General features: G+C 42.5%; 1 protein-coding gene across 1 annotated transcript in view; it reads right to left on the minus strand.

Moving 5' to 3' along the window:
* Positions 1-1,891: 1,891 nt before the first annotated feature.
* Positions 1,892-21,471, minus strand: part of HUNK (hormonally up-regulated Neu-associated kinase) — a 56,353-nt gene continuing 36,773 nt past the window's right edge. The window contains exons 6-10 of the mRNA XM_032207778.1: positions 17,255-17,390; positions 12,580-12,748; positions 11,579-11,662; positions 6,564-6,744; positions 1,892-4,187 (exon numbers count right to left, since the gene is read on the minus strand). Coding sequence (XP_032063669.1) covers positions 3,541-4,187; positions 6,564-6,744; positions 11,579-11,662; positions 12,580-12,748; positions 17,255-17,390 — 1,217 coding nt within the window. The 3' untranslated portion in view covers positions 1,892-3,540. The remainder of the gene's footprint in view (positions 4,188-6,563; positions 6,745-11,578; positions 11,663-12,579; positions 12,749-17,254; positions 17,391-21,471) is intronic.

Below are 21,471 nucleotides of genomic sequence, written 5' to 3' on the forward strand. Positions count from 1 at the left end.
TACCTACAAGGCAATGACAAAGAACAACACCTTTAGCAACAGATGCTGTGTTCTTTGTCTTGCTGAATAAATTTGACACCAGTTTCTCTAGGCAGTAAAGTCTAAAAATTACTTTAATACTACAGATCCTGAGCTGCTGTCCAGTGATCAGGTAGTCTGCAAAGCCCTTCAGGTGCTTCACCACCGGTCCACTGACTCCATTGGGTTGTGGACATAAATAGCACCTCAAAAAGGCCCCATTAACCACAGTGCTTTCCCCTTGCACTTAAAGCTCAGAAGTGCCCTCTTTCCCCCAGGGCATGACATGAAGTGTAAGGTGTGTTTTCAGATCTATCAAACGGGTTCATCTTGGGCTTGGTGCCAAGCCTGCTGCAGACATCTGAAAGAGACCTCTGCTGATTTTGGAGGTCTTCAGAATAGCTGCTGTGTGAAAAAAATAAAATCAAAAAGGTAGGAGGAGGAAGAAACAGTCCTTACAAAAACAGTGAGATCAACAACAGAAATGCTCAAGCTGAAGCTGCAAGCTTGACAGTCTGTTTGCACGGCTGTGTTGAACTTAGCAAAGGTCCCTACAACTTGAAACAATATAATCTAGAGGCACAGAAAGCTGATCAGCAAATACTTTTGTTTGTATCAGTGTGAATTCTTATCTGTGGGACTCACCTGGATGCCCAAGAGCTCAGTTCCCATCTGAATTCATCGACTCTATTCCCGTTCTTGTAACTCAAACAGCTGGGCACTGTTGGGGAGCAATTCATTCCCCTATTTCAAGCCTCTATTTTAAGGTAAGGAGAACTGGAGTTCCCTATCAGCCTGCACTGGTGACGAACAGCTTGGATAATGAACACAGATGAGACGCGCAACCTGAAGGGGGCTAATGTTATGCAAGGGAAATCCCACCCTCTACTAATCATCCACCTTTTAGCTCACTCAGAGTTTAGAGGCAAATCAGCAGCCCTTGCAAAGGAACAGCCTTTGATGGGAGAATGTAAAGTCACTGGTAATCCTCCTGTCACCTTGGTGTTTCACTGGTTGCTTTGTACTTACACGTTCCTTGCTATATAGTGACCTCGCAAACAAAGTCAGCACTCCATGGCAATCTTGTTCAAAAAGTACATATATTTAATAATGATAACAAATACATTTTTTCCCCTGGAATTTCCACTACTGTATTTCAATTAGTCCCTTACATGGTCACTGCGGTTTGACTGTACATAGCTACTGTCTAAGCTGGATACATGTTTATGTTTTAGCAGTGTAGTACTCATATATTCTCTATAAATATAATAAAAGATTTAACATTTCTGTTTTCATTCTGATTCTTACATACATTTACTGGGTTTTCACAAAAAATACATGTCTCTTTCCTGCCTCCCCCAACCTTTTATTGGGTTCCAAATAAACCTGAGTTTGTAATTCAAGTCAGTATCTGCCATCAGGTACACGAGCCTGATGCACACACACGACGGTGTTTCAGTTGTCCCTGCTCACTAGCTTTGCAGCGCAAACGTGTTCTTAGTGTGAAAGAAAAGAAAATGGTTTGATGTTTTTAAACAAAAGGAAGAGATAAAATGGACCCCTGGGATACTTGGCTGTTTCATACAAATAGAAGATAGCAACTTTCAATCTCAAGACAAGCAAAAGTATTTCAGGGCTTTCTTAATAAGTGAGGATTTCTATGTATATAATTTTAGAGCTGCATTAAGTACCACAGAGGCGTGCGTCCTCACTACCCTGAAGAGTACAGTAGGAAGCACGCAGACTCCCCCGTACAACCTGACAGGCTGCTTTGAAGCCGAGGTGAAGGTCCCATCTGCAGGGATGAGCATTCATGCTCTGCTGGTTTTTCCAGCAAGCACTCAAAACACTGAACAGTCCAATTATCCATGCTGTTAGTATTTGGACTGATGACCTTTTTTTTTTTTTTTGTGGAAAATGAGGAATATGCACTCAGCTATGGGCTCTGCTGGGGACCCTTTCACCGCCTCTGGTGGCCCCGCTCCCCTAGTCCTTCTGCACCTCATGAAACTGGAAGGAAAGCTTTTCAGACAAGGGAAACTCTCCATATTCATACAGAAACCAAAGCAGTGGGGCTCCAAAATCATTTGCAATAACACTGATAAAAATAGGACGTGGGTTCCTACTGATGCAAAATCCCTATATTCCAGTAAAGACCCCAATAAGAGAGCAATGATTCTGCTGCCCCATTTGTGGAATGGCGAGAGGTGGGTGGGCAGCAGTGGGGTACCCGGGGGGGGACTGGATTAGTACAAGCTTTGCTGAGATGTCCCGTATACACAAACACATATGCAAGCGCAGTACAGACGAAATAAAAGCATAGTCTTTGGCTAAACCTTCTAGTTTATAGGAAATGGTGAGAACACAAAAACAGAACCAAAAAATGTTGCCAACCTCTCAAATGTATCATTTACTTAGAAAAACAAGACCAGTATGCAGAACAAGTTGCCTTTTAAGAAACTTAATCTTCACAGCTCATAACAATACCAAATTTTTGGTAACCACTGCATTACCAATCTTGCAGTATAAAATGGCATTGGTACAGGTTCACATGTCCTTTATTAGTCTCTTTAATTCACTGCAGTCTCTCAGAAAAGCCTTCAGGTATGTCCAGTGCTGTGTTGCTGTAACAGGGGCTACTGCAATCCTGCACACAGGAGTGGAGCTAGTACAGCTACAAAAATTGGAGGTGACTGGGTTGTTTAAACACAGCGTGTTGCAATTGGGATTGCTGCCTAAAGCATCCACTTGCAAACCCATTACATGAAAGGAACGGGCCTTCAGTATGGTAAATTGAATCGCCATGGGATGTACCTTGTTTTAAAATAATTGTGTTTCTTCTGAATAACATCATTAAATCATTTTCCTTAGAAAAAAATGATTCCATTATTAGCTACTTTATTATTAACTAAGAGCTGCTTTGACTTTCAACATTCCCGCTTTTTCTAAATGTTTAGATCACCCATGTCTTTATTCAAGCTTCTACCAACTTTATCTTCTTGGCAGTGCTTTTTAGCAAGTTGATTTTGGAAACAGCATCTCGAGTTTTTCCACTTGTCGAGCCACGTGAGCAATACCTGTAAGAGCACAACATACAGTGTGGCACAGGCAGGTGGAGCACGGACAGTTTTACCACTAGTCCTGATGGGACCAGCGCTCATGGCACCACACCAATTACCTTGATGAATCAAATCATTAATGCTCGGCGTTCTTCCAACCTACTTACTGCAATACTAGATCACAGCAGTGAAAACACAGACTGACATGGCTCTTTCAAGACATGTTTTACTGTACAGTCAGATGTGAAATGCTAATATTTCTTAACAGCCCAAGCAAAGCCCTCTTCTTTCAGCTTTATTATGTAGGACAACCCCTTCCTTACAAGCAGATCTTTGACTTTCTACGCTGGACAACTGTAGTGTATTACGTAGCAACGGTAACATGCCTGTGGCTTTCCCCTCTTTTTAACAATTAAAAAGGCTAGGTCCCAGACAACAGCAGTACAAATCCTGGCCTGCCAGATTAACACTGGCCGCTGACGGCGTCTGCAGCATTGAAGGTGATCTGCGTGGGGCTCATCTGCTGCAGCTGAGGCATCCGTGCTTCCAGCGGCTTGTCGCTCACCGACTGCATCGTCTGGTTCCTCTTCCGCAGCATCTGTCCGATCCCCATCATGGGGAACCTGCCCCTGCTTTTAACACAGTTAGGGCTGCCCAGGGGGTTGTTGGAAAAGAGCTGAGTAGGGGACACAGCTTCTTCCTTTGTGGGATATGCTTTTTCCTCGTACGTGAAAGAGACTTGGGTGGGGTGGACGGGGGAAGTACTTCCTGGCTGAAAAAGCGGGGAGAGTGTCCTTTCACTTGAGCTTTTGTAAGGGAAATTCATGGGCGAGCCTAAAACCTTGTACTGGTGGGAGGGGGAAACCTGGTCTGTTTGGTCCTCTCTGTCGACAGACTCGAAGGAGTGCACGATATTCAGGATGAGAGGAGAGTCCTTGGCCCGGCCCCCGGCCCGGGCTGGCTCCTGCTGTGGGGAATCCTGCCTCTTCAGGAGCCGTGGGGTCCTGGGCAGTGGCGGCTGGACCTCCAGGTACTCCAGGGAGCTGGACGTGACGCAGCCTGTCTTGGTCACCACGGGCTCGTGGAAAGGGCTTAACCCGCCGGTGGAGTCTACAAAGCAACCAGAAAAGGAACCAGAAGAGCAAATGGCAATCAATGGCGCTACCTTCTCTGCCTTGTGGCAGACAGCATCAGACATCACCTCTAACAAATCTGCATGACAAATGCACCAGCTAAAACAAATGGTCTGAGGGATACACTCAATGCAGCACTGAGGAACCTGATCCTTGTTTGATACTCATGCTGTTGTTTCATGGGTAATTTATCTGCCACTTTCCTCAAATGCAGGAAGGGCACTTAAAGTGAGTAAGACAAGGACATGAAAAAGAAAACCACTGATGTCGTCAGCTGTTTGTAATAATTATATCCTCTAAGGCAATGTCTGAGAAATCTCACATTTCTCCCTTGCATGTTTTTAGCTAGGTCTGCGTACTGTATTCACTCACATACCTACAGACATAGGGAACAACAGTGAGTTAATTCCTAATGCCTCTACTTGCATTTTGGAACAAAATCTGTTCTTGGTTTCCCACATGTAAATACGGAGTAACTGCATTGGCCAGACTCAGGCTGTTACAGTTGGAACAGATTTGCTGCACTGACTTCAGCGAGAATCTTCCCCAAGCAAGGACCGAAAATAAATGGAACAATCTTTTCAGGATTTGGCCCAGTAATACAAAACAGCCCATGGAGAAGATCTACTCAGTTTCTACAGAATGTTGGCACTCACGCCAAGATAGTTGCAAGAAGAAAAAAAAAACACACCACATTTTGCTGCGTTTAGGAAAAGCTAGCCAAGGAGTCTGCTTTGCTAGATTCCCCCTGATGGAAAGAATAGCAGACTGGCAGTTCATCACTGTCCATGACTTCTCCCATCCTCACTCTGAGAGAACAGGGGATAGAAAGTTTCTGAGGTCTGCAGCCCTCGGGTCATAGCCACAAATCTCACGTGTATATCTTTTGAAAGGGATGGTCTTGGCAGAGGTTGAGATGTCAATAATGGGCGTATGGGATGAAATCACATGCATTGAGAATAGCTTGGGAAAGGCAGACCGGGTTTAATCTGACTAGTCTCTTTCCAAAACTGGTCAAAATTATTTGACAAGCATCAAAACACAGTTTCCATAAGCACAGAAATGCTCTAGTTGAGATCTGGGTGATTTTCAGGTTTTACATTAGTTCAAAAAAGCAAGGAGAAGCCTGGAGAGGAAAAGAATATCAACTGCTTATTGCCAGCTGTGCCACACTCCCAAAAGTAGTGGCAAATTCTGAAAAACAGATTCTTTTTCTTTTACTTTTTTTTTTTTTTTTTAATTTTTCACAAAAAGTATGTCCTATTTGTGACCATCTCTACAGATTGCTGCTGCCTTACAGCAGAGGTGCCCGTGCTGCCCGATGAACACCATTTTGACACTTCACGTTGAAAGCATCAAATGGTAAGTTATGAAGGTATGAGAAAGGCAATGAAATCACCCAAATCCAAGGCTCTAAATAACCGCCTGACACCACAATTAACATTTTAAGTTACTGTATTTCTCCATGCTGGTCTTTAGTTACCCTCCCTTGTTCAACAGCCAGCTACGTCACCTTCCTGCTCCCCTCTACGTCCTGCCCACATATGCACTCCTGCAGCCCCATTTTCCCTGCTGACTGTTCTTTTCCCCTCCTCCTTTGTCCTGCCATCCTCAGAGCAGGTCCCACCCAGCACTCCCCAGGCTGCCTCCTTCCCTACATTATTTATGTTTTCTCTTCTACATCTGTCTCATCTTTTCCTGTTAATGTTTTTCTTCCTCCTTTCACTGCTTGAAATACACAATGGTAGGCAGTGCCTGCCACTTTTCCTCTTGGCTGCCCATCTCCCCTTCCTCCACCATCAGCTGCTGCCATTACTTCTCAAAGGTGGCCACAGGTACCAGCACTCTCCTCAGGGTCAGCAATTTCATTCTGTGCTGCCCCTTATTCCTCTCTGAGCAAAATGCATTTGTTGGCAGAAAGAAGCTTCCCTATCAGCTTTGGTTTGTCAGTGAGCAGCCCAGCACTGATCTGGGGTGGGTGTTGATGCTTTCAAAGTGCCAATGTGAAGTACAGATGATTTTGTACAAGCACATAAAAATAGGAAAAGATTTATTTTTTTTTTTTAAATGCAGTGGAAATTCTGTCACATAAAAAAAAGAAGTAAAAGTGAGGATTCATGACTGCTGAACATTGTCATGGTTTCCTCAGGATGTTTTGTTTAAAGTTTGACTACATTATTCCATCCCTGTTCACATCACCACCTCCAGAGCAGGCAGCAAACGCAAGCACACGACTATTTACTAACAACCATATGCCACGTAAGACACTCGTATTGGTACAGGCAGACCCATGCAAGCACATTCACGGGAAGGCACATGCGCACAGAGCCACGCTGGTATTTCTCTCACTGACCTTTCTCTGCACCTCCAGCCTTGGTAGCTTTTCGGTCCCTCAGCAGAGCCTTGGTGTTCTGTATCTGTGAGATAAGACAGGAAGAAGGCTGTCTATATGAAACTGGACTTTTCTCAGCTTTCTTTGGGAGCTGACGGTGAAGAATCTCCCCTTTCTTTTCTTGCTCTTTGAGTTTTTTGTCCTTTAGGTTGTAAAACAAACAAGAACAATTTGGTTTACTTCAGGAAGTTTCAATGTCCTTCACCCCCCCAAGTTATAAGCACACCACTCACTGAAGTCATATTGAAAACAATATCTTTACAAGGAACTTGTACAGGTTACTCAAAATAACTGCAGCTTCCACATCACATTTTCCTCTGACCCATTTGACATGGTGTCAGGGTTCCCATCTGCACTGACACACAGAGGAAAAGATGCTTTCAGAAAATTAAAGAAAAAGGACAGCTTTCTGTTCGGAGGTCATTTGTCCTAGGAGACCTCATTCAACCAAGTACATGAGGATTTGTGTTCTTTCAGATCTGAAATTTGCCTGCCCATTTAAACACAGAAAAAGGTCTTTGATTCCTGTTTATTGCACTTCCTCTGATATTTCAAAAGATGAGCTGCACAGCTTTAAAGAAGTTCAAACTTTCTGAGTCACTCATCTCCTCTCTGGGTAAGACCTTGAGGAACGTGGCCTTTGCTGTGCATCCACAGGCTCTGATTCTACGTGTGTGTTATGCTGTAAGGCAGCAACGAAGTTGGGATTGCAAACATGGAGATTTGAAAACATAATTTTGATGTCCAGTGATGACAGAGGGAAAACTGTACCCATGCTCCAGCTTTTGAAGAGTTGTTTTACAGTAAAAATTCACTGTTTCTTTTCAACAGGAATCACTAGGTTCTGTAAGCTGCGTAATACTCCTCATTGGCCACTGATTTCAGAGGCAGCCAAAGGTATTATTTTACTTCTAAAACTCAGGCATCAAATTTATGGCTTGCATTTTGCTGTCACTCAAAGACTTCAAGAAATTCCCACTTTTCTTGAACAAACTCGTGTGCTTTTTGGTTTTAAATGTGAATCTCAAAGAAGTGGGGCTTTTGTTTTGGTTGCTTTGAGGTTGTTTCTTTAGAGGGGCACCTGTGTGATGCAAAGGAATGTGCATAAATGCAAGAGAGGGAAATAAGGATGTACAATACATTTTGTTTGTCTGTTTCTTCCATTAAACACCCCTGGAAACATGTTAAGACACATAAGAGGAAAATCACTAGGCTGCACCCATTTTGATCACTGCCACATCAGACAGAACTGGGCACTGCGTAGATGGTGTCTGGGCACTGCTGGGCTCATTGATCTTTGACTTTTTGGAAGCTGTGGAGTCAGAAGGAAGAGCTTCAGGAAATCACAAACTAAGACTCTAGTCTTATTACAGAAGCTGTGACGTGACTGGGGAGAGAGAAAGAACCAGGGATCCTCTGGGAACTCCTTCCTGTCTTCCTCCCCTCCGTGTACTGCCACACACCCATTTTTTCCCCAGCCTTCTCTCCATATATCCCTTATTCACTCTGGTTTGTTTTCCTTTAGCCATCTAAAGCTGGCTAACTCTTCCACAGAAACAAACCAACACTTTTTGGAGCTGTCATCGCTTTCCTTGCGTTATATCTCCTTGTTCACCTGATGTCTTCCCCCTTGCCTTTAGAGGCTGTAGCCACGTCAGGCACGGAGCATTTATACCTCCCTGCCTGTGCTATGCCTGGAACAATGCAATGTCTGATCCGTCCCAGACGCTATCTTGGCGAGCACAGTCACTATTGATGACAATGAAATAATAACAACAGTAATAACAACAATAGCAGTAATAACAATAATGCTGTGTGAATAACAGACTATAACAATAAAGTCAGTGGGAGCTGTGCATTTAATTCCGAGCCCACCAAACTATTTTTTTCTTTCAAGGATGTAAAACTCTGCTGCCAAGTTCAGCAGAGACTGGGTTCTACCAACTATCCTTGTTTTTAAAGGTACTTGTGAGGATGAGACCAAGTGGTGAGTATATAAAGCCTACAGGAGCCAATCACAATTGTTTAAGGGCTTTTTGCTATTTTGGATAGGTGAGGAAAGAATTTGCATTTTGGCTGCTGCAGCATCTGTCAGAATGCAGGACGTTGCAGCGCTGCGATCATTTTAGGCTAATGGTACGAGAGCCAAGCCAGAACTCCTCACCGCTCTCCTCTCAAACACATGCCACGTGCCCCTGGCTTTGCTTTCACACTGCTGTAATGTTTTATAAGCAGCAGTAACACAGTTGTACCATACAATTAAAGCGCCGATGAAAAAGCAAATCCACGCATCCGGCATTAGCAATGAATTACTTTACCCTGGATGAATGTTGTAAATAGCCTTATTTTTAAAATTTACCAAGACTGCTTCTCTTTGATGATAGTGGTGGGAGGGGAAACGGCCAAAATCCTAAACTCCCAAGGTGCCGTGTGCTATTATATTTTAAAAAGGAAAGGAAGTGTTCCTTCAGGGGAGTTATAAAAGTTCACTCCTCACCGTGCTGTACGCAGTCGTGCAATGGCCTGCTGTTGCACAATGAAAGAGTTGTGCCGGTATGTTATACTTGAATAGGTTCGGCATTACATCAGCCTCTGCTATTTCCTGTCCTGACCTCGACCCTAAAATCTATCCTAGTCCCGGCAACGAACTTGGAAGGAAGATAATGAGTATTTGCCTTGGCTTTGCCTAATATTGTGATAGGACAACGACACGAGTTCTTATAATTACAAATTCCTCCAGCCTAAGCCCACCAGCTACTCAGAGGGCAGCAGAAACCGCCAGTACTGGTCCCCTGGCTTTGCTGCAGGGATGACTGCTCATCACCTGAGCTGTCTGCAACCAAAAAGAGGCAGACAGACGGCTGTCTCTCTCCATACTCCTACACTGCCCCAGTGCCCTGAGTGCTCAAGTGAAGCCAGCCTGCAAAAACACCCGTCTGCTTTGCCCTGACAGCACGTATCTGCACTCTCAGCCCCAGCACACCACTGCTACCATGCCAGTTTGGGAAAAGAGGGTCTGGGCATGTCTGCTGCATGCATGCTGTGCTGCCTGCCCCAGCCACAGACAGTGCTGCTGGCAAGCAGCCCCTGACCCCCAGGAAAGTCCTCATTTCACATGGCGGGAGTGAGATGGGAGAAATTCAGTCAGCTGCTTCTGCTGAACCCGACCACCTCTCTCCATGGCATTTCCATGGCAACACACAGCGATGCTTCCTTTGCATTATCTGCCCAGGGACCAATACCTCCCAGTCCCAGTCTGGAAACAGGGGATGGGTAAGGGGACCCTACCTACAGCCCACAAATTTGTCCGAGCTTATGAATTCTGCATCTCTGGGTCCCAAAGGCAACCACTGATCCCAGCAGCACAATTCAGACACTTCCATGGCTGGGTTCCCACCCCCTGAAGGCATTTTTGAAGAAACGTCTCCCACAATTACAAGTGGCAGGAGCATCTCAGGGTCTGTGTTCACCCAAGCGTGCTGTTTTAAATGTCCTGGTACAATCCCCCCATGTAAACACAGCTAAAGTGATATAAACATGTTTTATACCCAGCTATGCCCATGAAGAAAGATATTATACTGTATTATTACCACAGTGTCTGCGCTGCAATTGCTTCAAGATAACTATTTCAGGAAAGAAAGGACACCCCCTCATCCCCTAAATAGCTACACTGGGACTAACTGAACGCAGGAGAGGTTTTGGAGGGAGCCTTTATCCCTAACTGTGCATACAAACAAAACTGGGGTCATACAGTGACACCATCATTAGTTTTCAGTGATCCTTACAGAAGTCAAATATCAGCTCCCTTCCAGGGGTGCGGGGAATACAGGAAGAGCACAAAAACAGAGCATGCATTTCTCTCCTGGCTATGTGCAGGTGCCCAGGCAAGCCTTGCTGCAGAATTGCCTGTATGTGGCGTGGATGCAGACACAGTGAGCCAGCCATGCAAGTTAACTGCCACAGAGTGTTTTGAAATACAGTATTCATCGAGCCTACCCACTGCTGACACACGTTAAGTGAGGTGGTTCTGATTTATGTAAGGAAAGAATGAGAAGTACTTTGCCCTGATATTTCCATCTGGCTTGCAATTCAGCTTTTCTATGAAATTTGCAAGCAGTCTCTAAAATAAACAAACTCAGCCATAATACAAATCTGTCCCTGCAATTAGATCATCAATCCAACACTGGAGAGTAGCTTTTGAAACAGGTAAACTCTTCAGGAATACTGCTATTTATGTTGTTAGATAGGACTTGCACAGTTCATGCAACCCTTGTAATTTTAGTGCTTGGCAAAGAAACAGACAAAGAAGAGAAATCCATACAGAAGAAGCTTCCTATTATCTATTATGGATTCCTCTAATAAATTACTCCCTCTATTGCAGGAAAAAAGACTGGAGACAAACAGAGTGAAAGGTGATTTGGTTAAATCTTTTCTCTGGCCAAGGGAAGTGTGTCACAACACAGTGAGCTAGTTCTGCATCAGTTCTGCTGAAAAGCTTTTCACCCAGATAGAGTTTTGTACTAATACAGTTTTACATTTTCTAGTAGTCAAGTCAGGACATTGCACTCTGCTGTGCAGATTTATGGCAAGTCACCGGGGAGAGGGAACCCTGGCAGTCACACAGCTCTCTGCCCTGCACCACCAAGGTCTTTAGACTCGAGGCAATGCAGTTAGAGTCTTCTTCAGCAACTTGCACATCATAATGAAACTAAGGTTCCCCCTGAAGAAGTTTGTGTTATTTTGCTAAATAGAGCATTTAGTTTCCTCATGAAAGCTGAAAGTTGTCTTTAAACTTCGCCCTAAGGGGCTGCTATTTGTTCCTTCAAAAAGAAATTGAGAGAATTGCCCTGTGCAGCCAAGACCGCTGATCTTTTTTTCTTCACAGCTCCAGAAATTCATTGTCTTATCCCAACAGCTGGGGATCCTCAAATTCAGCCTGCTTTCAAAGTACCTTAAGAAGCTTTAATGAGCTTTACCTCATAGGAGTCTTTATTTGCCTTGTACTTTTCTATCTGGTATAGCTGGTTCTTGTGGCAAATGTTGTCCTGGCCTTCAGACTTCTGTGGAGAGAGAAGCACAGAAAATCAAAGTATATAAGATAATTAGAGAAAGCTAATGTTTAGCTACTGCTTAATGGACCATATCCACTCTTGGCGTTCAGCAGAGTCTCATCAGCTTACGGATGTGGTGAATTTGGTCCATTACATTTTAAATATCATTGATGGCATCATCGTTAAAACACGCTTGCTAAAAGAACTGAGAAGAGAAAAACTAAGGTGCTGTTGGGGATAATTTCTCAAAGAAACAAACGTTAAAAATAAAACTCCATACACAGAATTATAGAATGGGTTGAGTTGGAAGGGACCTTAAAGATCATCTAATTCCAACCCCCTCTAATAGACCAGGTTGCTCAAACAAAATACAGCCCACCCTATTGACTACGCAACTCATTCAGGAGCCTACAGACTCTTAACTTTTTAAGACTCCTCGCCAGACCACAGATAGCTGTGTGGAGAGATAGCCATGGGAAGAGAGACTGCAGCTTGCCTTGGTGCTCTTTGCCCATCCTAACAAATGGGCTCCCAGCTACATGAGCTGGACAGTTGTGCAGCACTAGCACTGTCACTGGATTTTAAGGAGAGCAGCACTAAAGAAGAGAAAAAATGACCTGGGAGAATGTTTGCAAAGTCAAGCAGGCCAAACTGCATAACACACTAGGCACAGCCTGCACAACAGCCTACCTTGGGGTGGCAACTGTACCATTAGTTTTCTATGGAAAGATCTTCAAAAACATGGAATCGTGAGACATCAAGCCTATAAGCAATTACCTCAGCAGCTTGGGGAATTATCATTGGAAATTATGCTTTTAGTATGAAGGAATAAAAATCCAGGCAATACCTTGAGAGCAGGGAATCTTTAAGCACTTTTTTACCCTCTCACCTGCTTGTCCAAAGAATCAACACCAAGCAGAACTTACCCTGAGGCTTGCCAAATAACGCTCCAGCTTCTTATTAAGCAGAAAGTAGATGGCAAGCGTGTGACTTGCCCTGTTTGAGAGCACAGTGTTGATGACATCGCTGTTCTTGTAGCCGAGCTTCTCAGTCATATGGAGCAGCACACTTTGACTGAGGTCCTCCAGGTGGATTCTGCAGAAAGAGAGGTGAAGCACATTGCTTGCACTGTCCTCCCAGTGACAGAGCCTTGCTAGCAATGGCAGAGAAGAAACCTGAAAGGCTCAGTAACATGGCTGTGATGAGAAAGGCAGACTACTTGGGAACCATGTGCACACTGTGGTAGCTGAACAAACCAAGCCAACCTATCACATCCTACCATGACATGAAATAGCACTGCGATGCCCAGGATGTCTCAGTTTGTCACCCTAGATCTGGCCAGTGAAGACTGTCAAGATCATCCACCCGGTTTTGAAGGAAAAGATGTAAAATCCAACTTAGGTGGCTACATTTTCCTTTCTGAAATTACTCTTTAAAAGACACCACAGTGTTCAGCTTCAACCCTCACCTTTTGCACAATATTTATGCACTAGGTAGCTAGAGCATTTCACCCCAGAGAAAGGTGACACACAGGGAGGGTTATTACAGCAGCTCCCAAAATGGTAAAACTGCTGCTATACTCATATTGGTTAGAAGCAGAAATACAACATGAGTTTATGGATGTACTTTTCTGTAAAGTCCATAATAGACTTAGCCAAGGCGAGAAGTGCAGTACAGGAGGCTGTGGAAATAGCAAAGCACTTTCACAGTGTAAGTTAAAAACAATTTTTCCAAAGAACTCTGCTCCTGTTTAGACACCTAAATATGCTGGCCAGATTCCCAGATGTACCTGTCAACTCCCATCCACCTCCAAAGAAATGCTGGATTTTGTCTGCTTTCTAAAGGATATTCTTTGCTCCCAATATCAAACCTAATATTTGGCTAAGGCAACTAATGGAAGCTTAGGTTATGAGTTTTTTACAACCTACTTTCCCCCCTCAAAAGGATAATTCTCTACCTTTCTCACCCCTGCTCTCCTATACCACTGTCCTGTACACCTGTGATGTGAGGAATGCCCAGAGAGCAGTCTGGGTCTGACATAAGGACTTAGACAAGATGAAAAACAGACTCTGGAAAATCTCAACTAACTGTTTTCCTTTATTCAGCATGCTAATGAAGATTCATTGTGCAGTTAAAAAAAAAAAAAAAAAAAAAAAAAAAAAAGCTTGAGTGTTTTTTTTTTTTAAGTTCATAAGCAAAACTTATCTTGGCCATTGCACATTAAGGCATTTGGATGGCAAAAAGAATTCAAGCAGTTTCTACTCGAAATGCACAGCAAAATGGGAAATATTTGCTTGCCTATTTAACAAAAACAAGCTCATAAAAAGCCTGAGAAATTATTTGCCTGAAAATGCATTTTCTGCTGTTCTTCTACCTTATCTTCATGTTCTCCCCTTTCCTACAGTGTTGCTGCCTTGGAAACAATGGTGGTTACGTTAAAATGGTAGAAGAGAACTGCAAGAACAGAACAGTTTCTTGCTTGTGCTATAAAAAGCATGATTAAGAAAGAAAGTGATTCCTAGCATATTTGGTAGTTGATTTTTCAGAACAGATAATATCTTACCCACATTTGCACACTAACAGAAACTTGAAGAAACCCTATTGAAGCTGACTCTAGAGGTCCTTTTGGAGGCAATCAAAAGGAGGCAAATTATGTCTTTTAAATATTTCAAACTTTACAGCATTTTCCCAATAACGCTTTAGTAAAGCTCTACAAATTCTAGGTAGGTCAAGCTTTGGGCAGAAACTAATTAAGCTAATTATTTTGTATCAATTTAAAAATAAAGAAATAATATCAAAAAAAAAAAAAAAAAGGAAAGGAAAGACAGAATCATGATAGCTTTTATCCTTTACAGGTTCACTGACTTCATCATAAAACCTGTGTTCTGAAAGAAGTAGTTATTTTTCTCTTATTTTCAAATAGAAAAAATAAGAAAAAATATGCAACGAGAGAAAAAAAATGTAGCTGATTTATTTAATAGCAAAGGGTACCTCTTCACATTGATACTCCCTTTAAAAGTGCTTACAATAAGTAAGGATTATGATCATCACTGTATCCACATATATTCATGAGCAAACATGCTCTCTCTATAGTTCAGTATTGCATTTTCTTCCATTCTTACATTTCATTTGCCTGCTGTTAGGAGGGGATGATTAATGGGCACTCCATAAACAGCACTGCACAGCTTTTCTACCTAATAGAGGTTGGCCACTCTCCTAAATCTCCGACCTAATTGGACTAGAGAGTAAGCTCTAAAGTGACACCTCCACCACAGCCTGTCTGTCTAAGGGCTGATAATTTCAAGCTAACCAAGTCATGAAACCAAGGCATGAAAATGTACCTACAAACTCAAAAGATTTCTGAAATCACATTTAAGCCATATTTCTTTTTTTCCTCTTCTGCAGATAAGACACACGCAGCAAGAGAATTAAATCACCCATACAGCTCTCAGTTACACTTACATTCACTTACCAGATGCCACGTTTAGCAGATTGATTAGGCTCATTATGACAGTGATTTCATTAGCTTAACAACTCATTCAGTTTACACTTGTTTTCCCTTTCTTTACCATACAATGTTCATATGTACAGTGCACTTCGGTACAGTCCAAAGCACCATGGAAACTCAGATTTCCTTTTGTTGCACAGCATACTACTCAGATTAACTCAATTGCCCTTAAATTTCAGGCAGTAATGTTGAGATAATGAGTCTGTCTGTTCTCTATCTTATTCCCTGCAAAACAATCATTCTTACGGGCCATTTTTATACTCTGTCCACGTACATCTGAGGATCGCATGCAGCCAGCCTCACAATTGCTTCAGTGGATGGCTCTAGTGATGGCACCCGTTGGAGAACAAGCATCCAAGCTGCTCAACAACTATCCAGCCATATTTTGAGAGTGAGAGACATTATTGTCCTCAGGCCAAAGAAATGCATAGTTGAAGCAATTCTCCACAAAGCAATACTTAAAACGCTAACTCAGGAAGGGAAATGCCTGCTGCTAAATGAGGGCACCTCAGCTGCCTATACATATAGAGGGGACATGGGTAGCAGACAGGACTGTGACCTGTAAGCCAGCTGACAGCAACAATGAAAGGAAAAGTCTCCAAAATTTCATGAAGGCTGTCGTGAGTTTTGGGACCCAATTTGATCTCCTGAGCTCAGTTGTGAGCAGTATCAAGCGCTTCAGCAGTAAGAGACTGGCACTGTAGGTGCCTGTCAACCCCACAAGGTTTGGACCTACAGCTATTCACCTGACTAGAAGGTGACCAGAGGGGAGGGCAGGTGGGGAGGCAGTTTTGTGGCCTCAAGTGAATGCTCAAGTGAATGCTCTGTTTGCATGGTCTGAGCTTGCCTAGGCACTGAGACTGTCAAGGCACTAACACAAAGAGGTGGCCTAGTTGATGAACATGAAATCATATTGGGTAGAGGACAATGGTTCAGGCATTCAGACAAAGAGAGGTTGTCACGCCCCTAGGTGTATGCTACATCAGGTACCTGGCACTTGAACAAACTTTAGAGTAGAAATTAGGCTCTTCTCTTAGGAACTTGTCTCTTAGTGAGTTAAGAATTAAATTTTGGGGCACTATCAAATTTTAAGCACCAAAATCAAGCTTTAAGTTGCTGTCTTTGCCTCAGCACTACTTTGGATCTTTGTCTGAGAGCTAGTAACTACCACAAGGAATCCTCCACAGATAATAGATTGTGTGTGCTGAAGGGCTTTGATGCAGGAAGGTTGTTTTGTCTGATCAAATAAAGACATACATTTCTAAGTGAGTTGCCTGAGGCTCTATTTACATTCATGGGAGAGAAACTCAGATCTCCTGGGCACAATGTCATCCTACTACAGAATCAAAAAGAAGTCAGATGAATCATTCTGTAAACTGTGCCCTTATTTCTCTCCATTGACTGTAAGGAGAGCCCACGTTGACTTGCTCATGTGAAGACTCTATACTGAGAGGTGTTGAAAGTCAAGCAAGATTATTTCTAACCAAAGTGGACCAGAAGTATTTTTCTTTCTTTGTTTCTTCTTTTTTCCTTTTTTTTTTTTTTCTTTTTTCTTTTTTTCTTTAGACTGATATCTGACTAACCATGAGATTTGCTACCTGTTTGCATGTAGTCATGCATTTAGCATTGCACAGGTATTCAAGATCAACAACCAACAAATGAAGGTCATTTAACTCTGACCATTCTCACTACTGTTTGCATATTTACCTAATCCACGGAACCTGCCATATGTATCACAAATAGGTATAGCCTCTACTGGAAAAGTAGTATGGGTCTACTGACAAACAAGGAGAAGATCAGAACTGATAAACTATCTTCACAAACATCTATTCTAAGGCCTGCAGCCAATTAATCACCTGATCTGTACCCTGGACCACCCCCCAAATGCATCATATGCCAGCTTCTGATTTAAGGTTTGGTTTTGGTCATTTCAGGAAATACATATTCAATGGACAATCCAAAAAAAACCTTTAAGGATTGAGTCAGAAAAGCAATCCCAGAAAATGCAGTGGGACACTGTCACACAAATGAAACTGTTCACATTTTAACATCAGTACACACTGGCTGTTTTTTTCTGCTCTTTCACACAGTACCTGTTTGGATATGTTACATTAGGTGGTGCTCTCCCGGGGTAATTCTCATTAAGCCACCGATTTGCAAGTGCCTGCTGTATGTTTGGTCTCTTTGCAGGATCTGGCTCTAGCAGAGATCGTAGAAAGTTTACAGCCGCTGTGAAGAAATCAAGAAAAAACAAGAGCTATGTCATATGCTTTATGACTTAACACGGTAGTTGAGATGTTATGCTGTGTAGCCTGACCCCAGAATATACTAAAAATCAACTTTTTCCTTCTAGTATGCTCAAATGTCCTTGAGAAAAAGGAAAGCCTGATAAGAGATTAGTAACTAAAATAAACGGAGATTTATAGAGTCATAAAGGAGAGGAGAAAAAGAACTTTTTGTTTCAGAGCTTGTTTGAAGTTTCTGAGTATGCTAGTCAAAATTTTTGTCTGAGGACAGGAGACTGGAGTGAGATTAGAGGGAAATCACTCATACTCTGTTTAGAGTAGAAAGAGAGTGACTGGGAGTGAGTGGAGGGGAGGGAAGGGATGAAGAGCTGGGAGGGAAGACATGGAGAATTGGGTTTTCTGCCCCCGTTGACATGGGGAGAAATCCTCTTACAATTTCCATCTAAACTACAGTCAGGTGCAGGAGATTTTAGCAAAATTAAGAGTACAGTAAAATTAATGGACTTTATTCTGTTTTCAAATACCATAGCTTCAACTTTCAATGACATTCCATGACACCTTGGGATTTTCTTACGACAAGCCTCAAAAGTAATTTTCCAATATTTGTAAATAACGTGCTTCTTATATGGTTACGAACAATGAAATCAAGAGATTTGCTAAAAGACTCACAAGAAGTGAATATCTGAGCTGAAAATAAGCTCTATGTTAAATATTCCTGGTCTTTACTCCTTAAATTATCAAGATTAGATTTAGTTTATTAGCTACAAAACATTAAAGAGTTAGCTATGTCCTCTATCATTCTCTAAACAAAAGACAAAGAAACCTAATTCTGGGAAAACCAAAACCAGAATGAAACAGTCCAGTGGAGATGCTGAGTGCACCCTGAACAAAGTCAATGGCAAACAAAGGACACAAGTGATGGCTTCCAGCAGTTTTCTCCAACTCATATGGATGGCATCTTATAGGCTTTTTTCCACCTCATTCTGCAGTAGAGCTGCAGCTTCCCTCCCAGACTCTCCTGAGCGTCTTATCTATTTCCAGACCTTGGAGAGACCTTGTATGGAGACATTGGGCAGTAGCAGCACAGGACCACTGCTATGCTTTGCCTGAGGCTTGGTAGAGTTTCTGAGGACTGAAAAATTTAACCCTACTTCAAGTCTTTGGATTTAACAGCGGTGTTTTAGATTAAATAGAGTCTTGTGTTATGTAAAAGTTTTGCCAGAACTGCCTTGCTGATTAGGTATATGAAATGCACTGCTCCTCTCACGGACAGATCCTCTGCACAGACACAGCACCGCTGCCTTTTAAGAATAAAATTCTTTTCTGTGAGACTTCTTCATGTTTGCCTGGTTGTCTACCCAAGCATTCTCAGGTCTCCAAGCCCACCCACAGCAAGGGACAGGCTGGATGGGCTGATGTGCCAGAGCAGAGCAGCAGGAGAGGAAGGGAAGGTTTCTCATCAAATAAATCAAGGTTAGATGTGATAGGTGTTGACTCCTAGCAGCTTGGGTAACCTCTGTGTTCACCATCCTGCAACCATCAAACATCAGCCAGGGAAGGCCCTTAGAGGATATCTGTTTCAGTGCAGGCCTAGTGTTAAGAAGTTTATATTTGGAAGAGAGAGAGTTATGATTATGTATTTACCAGTTCAGCTAGGCATGAGCTTATTTTTTTTTCTAAGCTCTGTCTTCACAAATAGCTGATTTATGTGAGGTACTTCACTTTAAATCTTTCCCAACATTTTTGTTATTTTCCTATGACAGCAATATTGTGGAAACAGCAGGAAGAAACTACATCCAAGTTCATAAATCTCCTGGAAGCCGATGTTAGGACTGCTCCCTGCGTACCCTGAAAGCCCGCACGTCAACACATCTTGGGCGCAGACCCTTGTTATGGGAAACAATCGCCCCATTGTTCTGCCATTTGAGTTCCTCTCTTCCCAGTACTGCCCCGTTAGGAGCCGCATGCATCCCACGGGCTCAGAGCATGCTTCTCAGTGCAAAGCAATCCCTCCCCAAACCGACTGCCAACGCCCTCAGCCCCCAAATGAGCCAACGGCTCCTTAAAAACCTTGATTTTTTTCCCCCCTTGTCAAAAGACAAAGTAAATGAGGTTTGTGAAGCATTACAAAGTGCAGCAGATTCAGAGCAGGAGAAACTGATTCCAGAGAGGGGAGCCTTCCAGGGAGATTCCCTCACCAACCGGTCCCAGGAGATGCAGTAGAGATTTTTAACAGCACCTTTGCTCACCTGAGCTGTTAGATGGTGTGAGGAAGACTGGGTCTTTTTCAGTTAGCCATGCAGCTGTAGGACAGCTAAATTAATCCCCCAGGAAACAAACACGAAGATAATGAATCGATTTTTGGACCCACTGCATCTGAAGCCGCTTTTCATGCTGAACCAAGTAGCTTCATGAACAAAGGACACTGTGAATTATCCCTCCAATGCTTCATTATGTGAGGGAATGTGAGGGCCTCATTTACAACGAACTCGAGGACAGCACTAATCTGATTAGCCAGTGACCTGCACTTGATGGAATTTTGTTTCCATGGTGTAACTTTGGGGCAAAGTTTGCTCTTTTGACAAATGACAGACCAGGACCATGAGAAAAACAACTCTCCCTTTAAACTTCCTTTAGCGTATTGAGTTCAGTAATGAACAGAAACACAGAGTGCTTCAGGTATGAACTACGAGACCTCTGCTACTTTCATTTGCTTTGACATGAACAAAACCAGCTTAGTGTCTTGTTTAGAGAATGCCATGCTTTGAGTGGGCCCTGGTTAAAATAGGTATACAGGTGCTGCTTACAAAACTGGCCAGAGAGAATGAAATAAGGTCATTTCACTTCACAAAGCCATAAGTAAGCTCAGAACTACAGATGTGGGCAGATGATTGCTTGCTGTTCTTAAGAATTTACACAGACCTCAGCTTGACAACACTGCCTCTTTACTCCTGACAGTGGTAACATCTAGCTGAGGTGCAGTAACTTCCCAGGACTGACTTGATCAATGGTTTGCAATTAATCTGTACTTCACAGAGGAAATATAAGTCATCAGATGATCCACATATTCCTGGAGTTTAAATGATCGACTTCTGAATGCTCGTAAAAAGTGACACTTCATTTCTGCTCCAAAAGCATGGAATACGTGGCAACATGTGCAGTAGTTAGTGTCTGATAGGCTTTAAAAAGGGAATCACAAGAAAGTAACATCAGTTGATGCTACCTTTTAGACTCTCAGCTATGAAAGACATGGGTTTCTGTAACAAAAAAAGACATCAACCATGCAGAAAACTTATCAAGTAAAGGAGCTGAGGATCTAAAAAAAACCCTTTTTTTAGAGAGATTCTTCTAATCTCCACAGCACTTCTCTGTTCTAAAAGGAAGACCATAAACACACAGAAGCAGTACATTGAGAAAAAAAATAATGTGCGCAAGGTGAATACCAACTTCCTTAACAACTGAACTCAGCTCACGTAAAATCAATAATCAGATAGCTGTGTTGTTTATGCAGCTTAATGAAAAACAGTTTCCTAAGTGGGAAAATCAAATACTAACCCCAAATTTTCCCTGTTGCTACACAGTTGCTTTGGGTGTCCATGGTCACACAAAACTGTAACTAATACAAATAAAATATACTCTTGTTTAGTGATAAGAATAGCTATTTTTACAACAAACCCTGCATTCAGTAGCTGTGAAATTAAATGTTGAAAGAGAACATAATGAACAAGCAAAACAGACTACTGCAAAAAATCTCTTCTGTGATCTCTGTGAATTAACAGAAAAAGAAAACCTGATTTAAGAAAAAGATCCGTATACCTAAGGAGTTAACTAATGAAACAATTTTCAGGGCAGAGGAGAAGATTTTCTACCTACTGACCCAAAGCCTAGGTGTGTCAAGAACAAATGTCATCTTAAATCACAGCTTGCCATGTTGGTGAATGTGCAAGCCTGTTGACTTAAACCAAGAACCGATGCATGACTTTTTCACAGTGAGTAAAGGTTAACATGTTTAAATCTATCCCATTAATTTTCCATCATCTCTGAAAGTTCAAGCTGCTGTTGTT

Source organism: Aythya fuligula, chromosome 1 (assembly GCF_009819795.1).
Source record: "Aythya fuligula isolate bAytFul2 chromosome 1, bAytFul2.pri, whole genome shotgun sequence".
Taxonomy (NCBI): Eukaryota; Metazoa; Chordata; class Aves; order Anseriformes; family Anatidae; genus Aythya; species Aythya fuligula.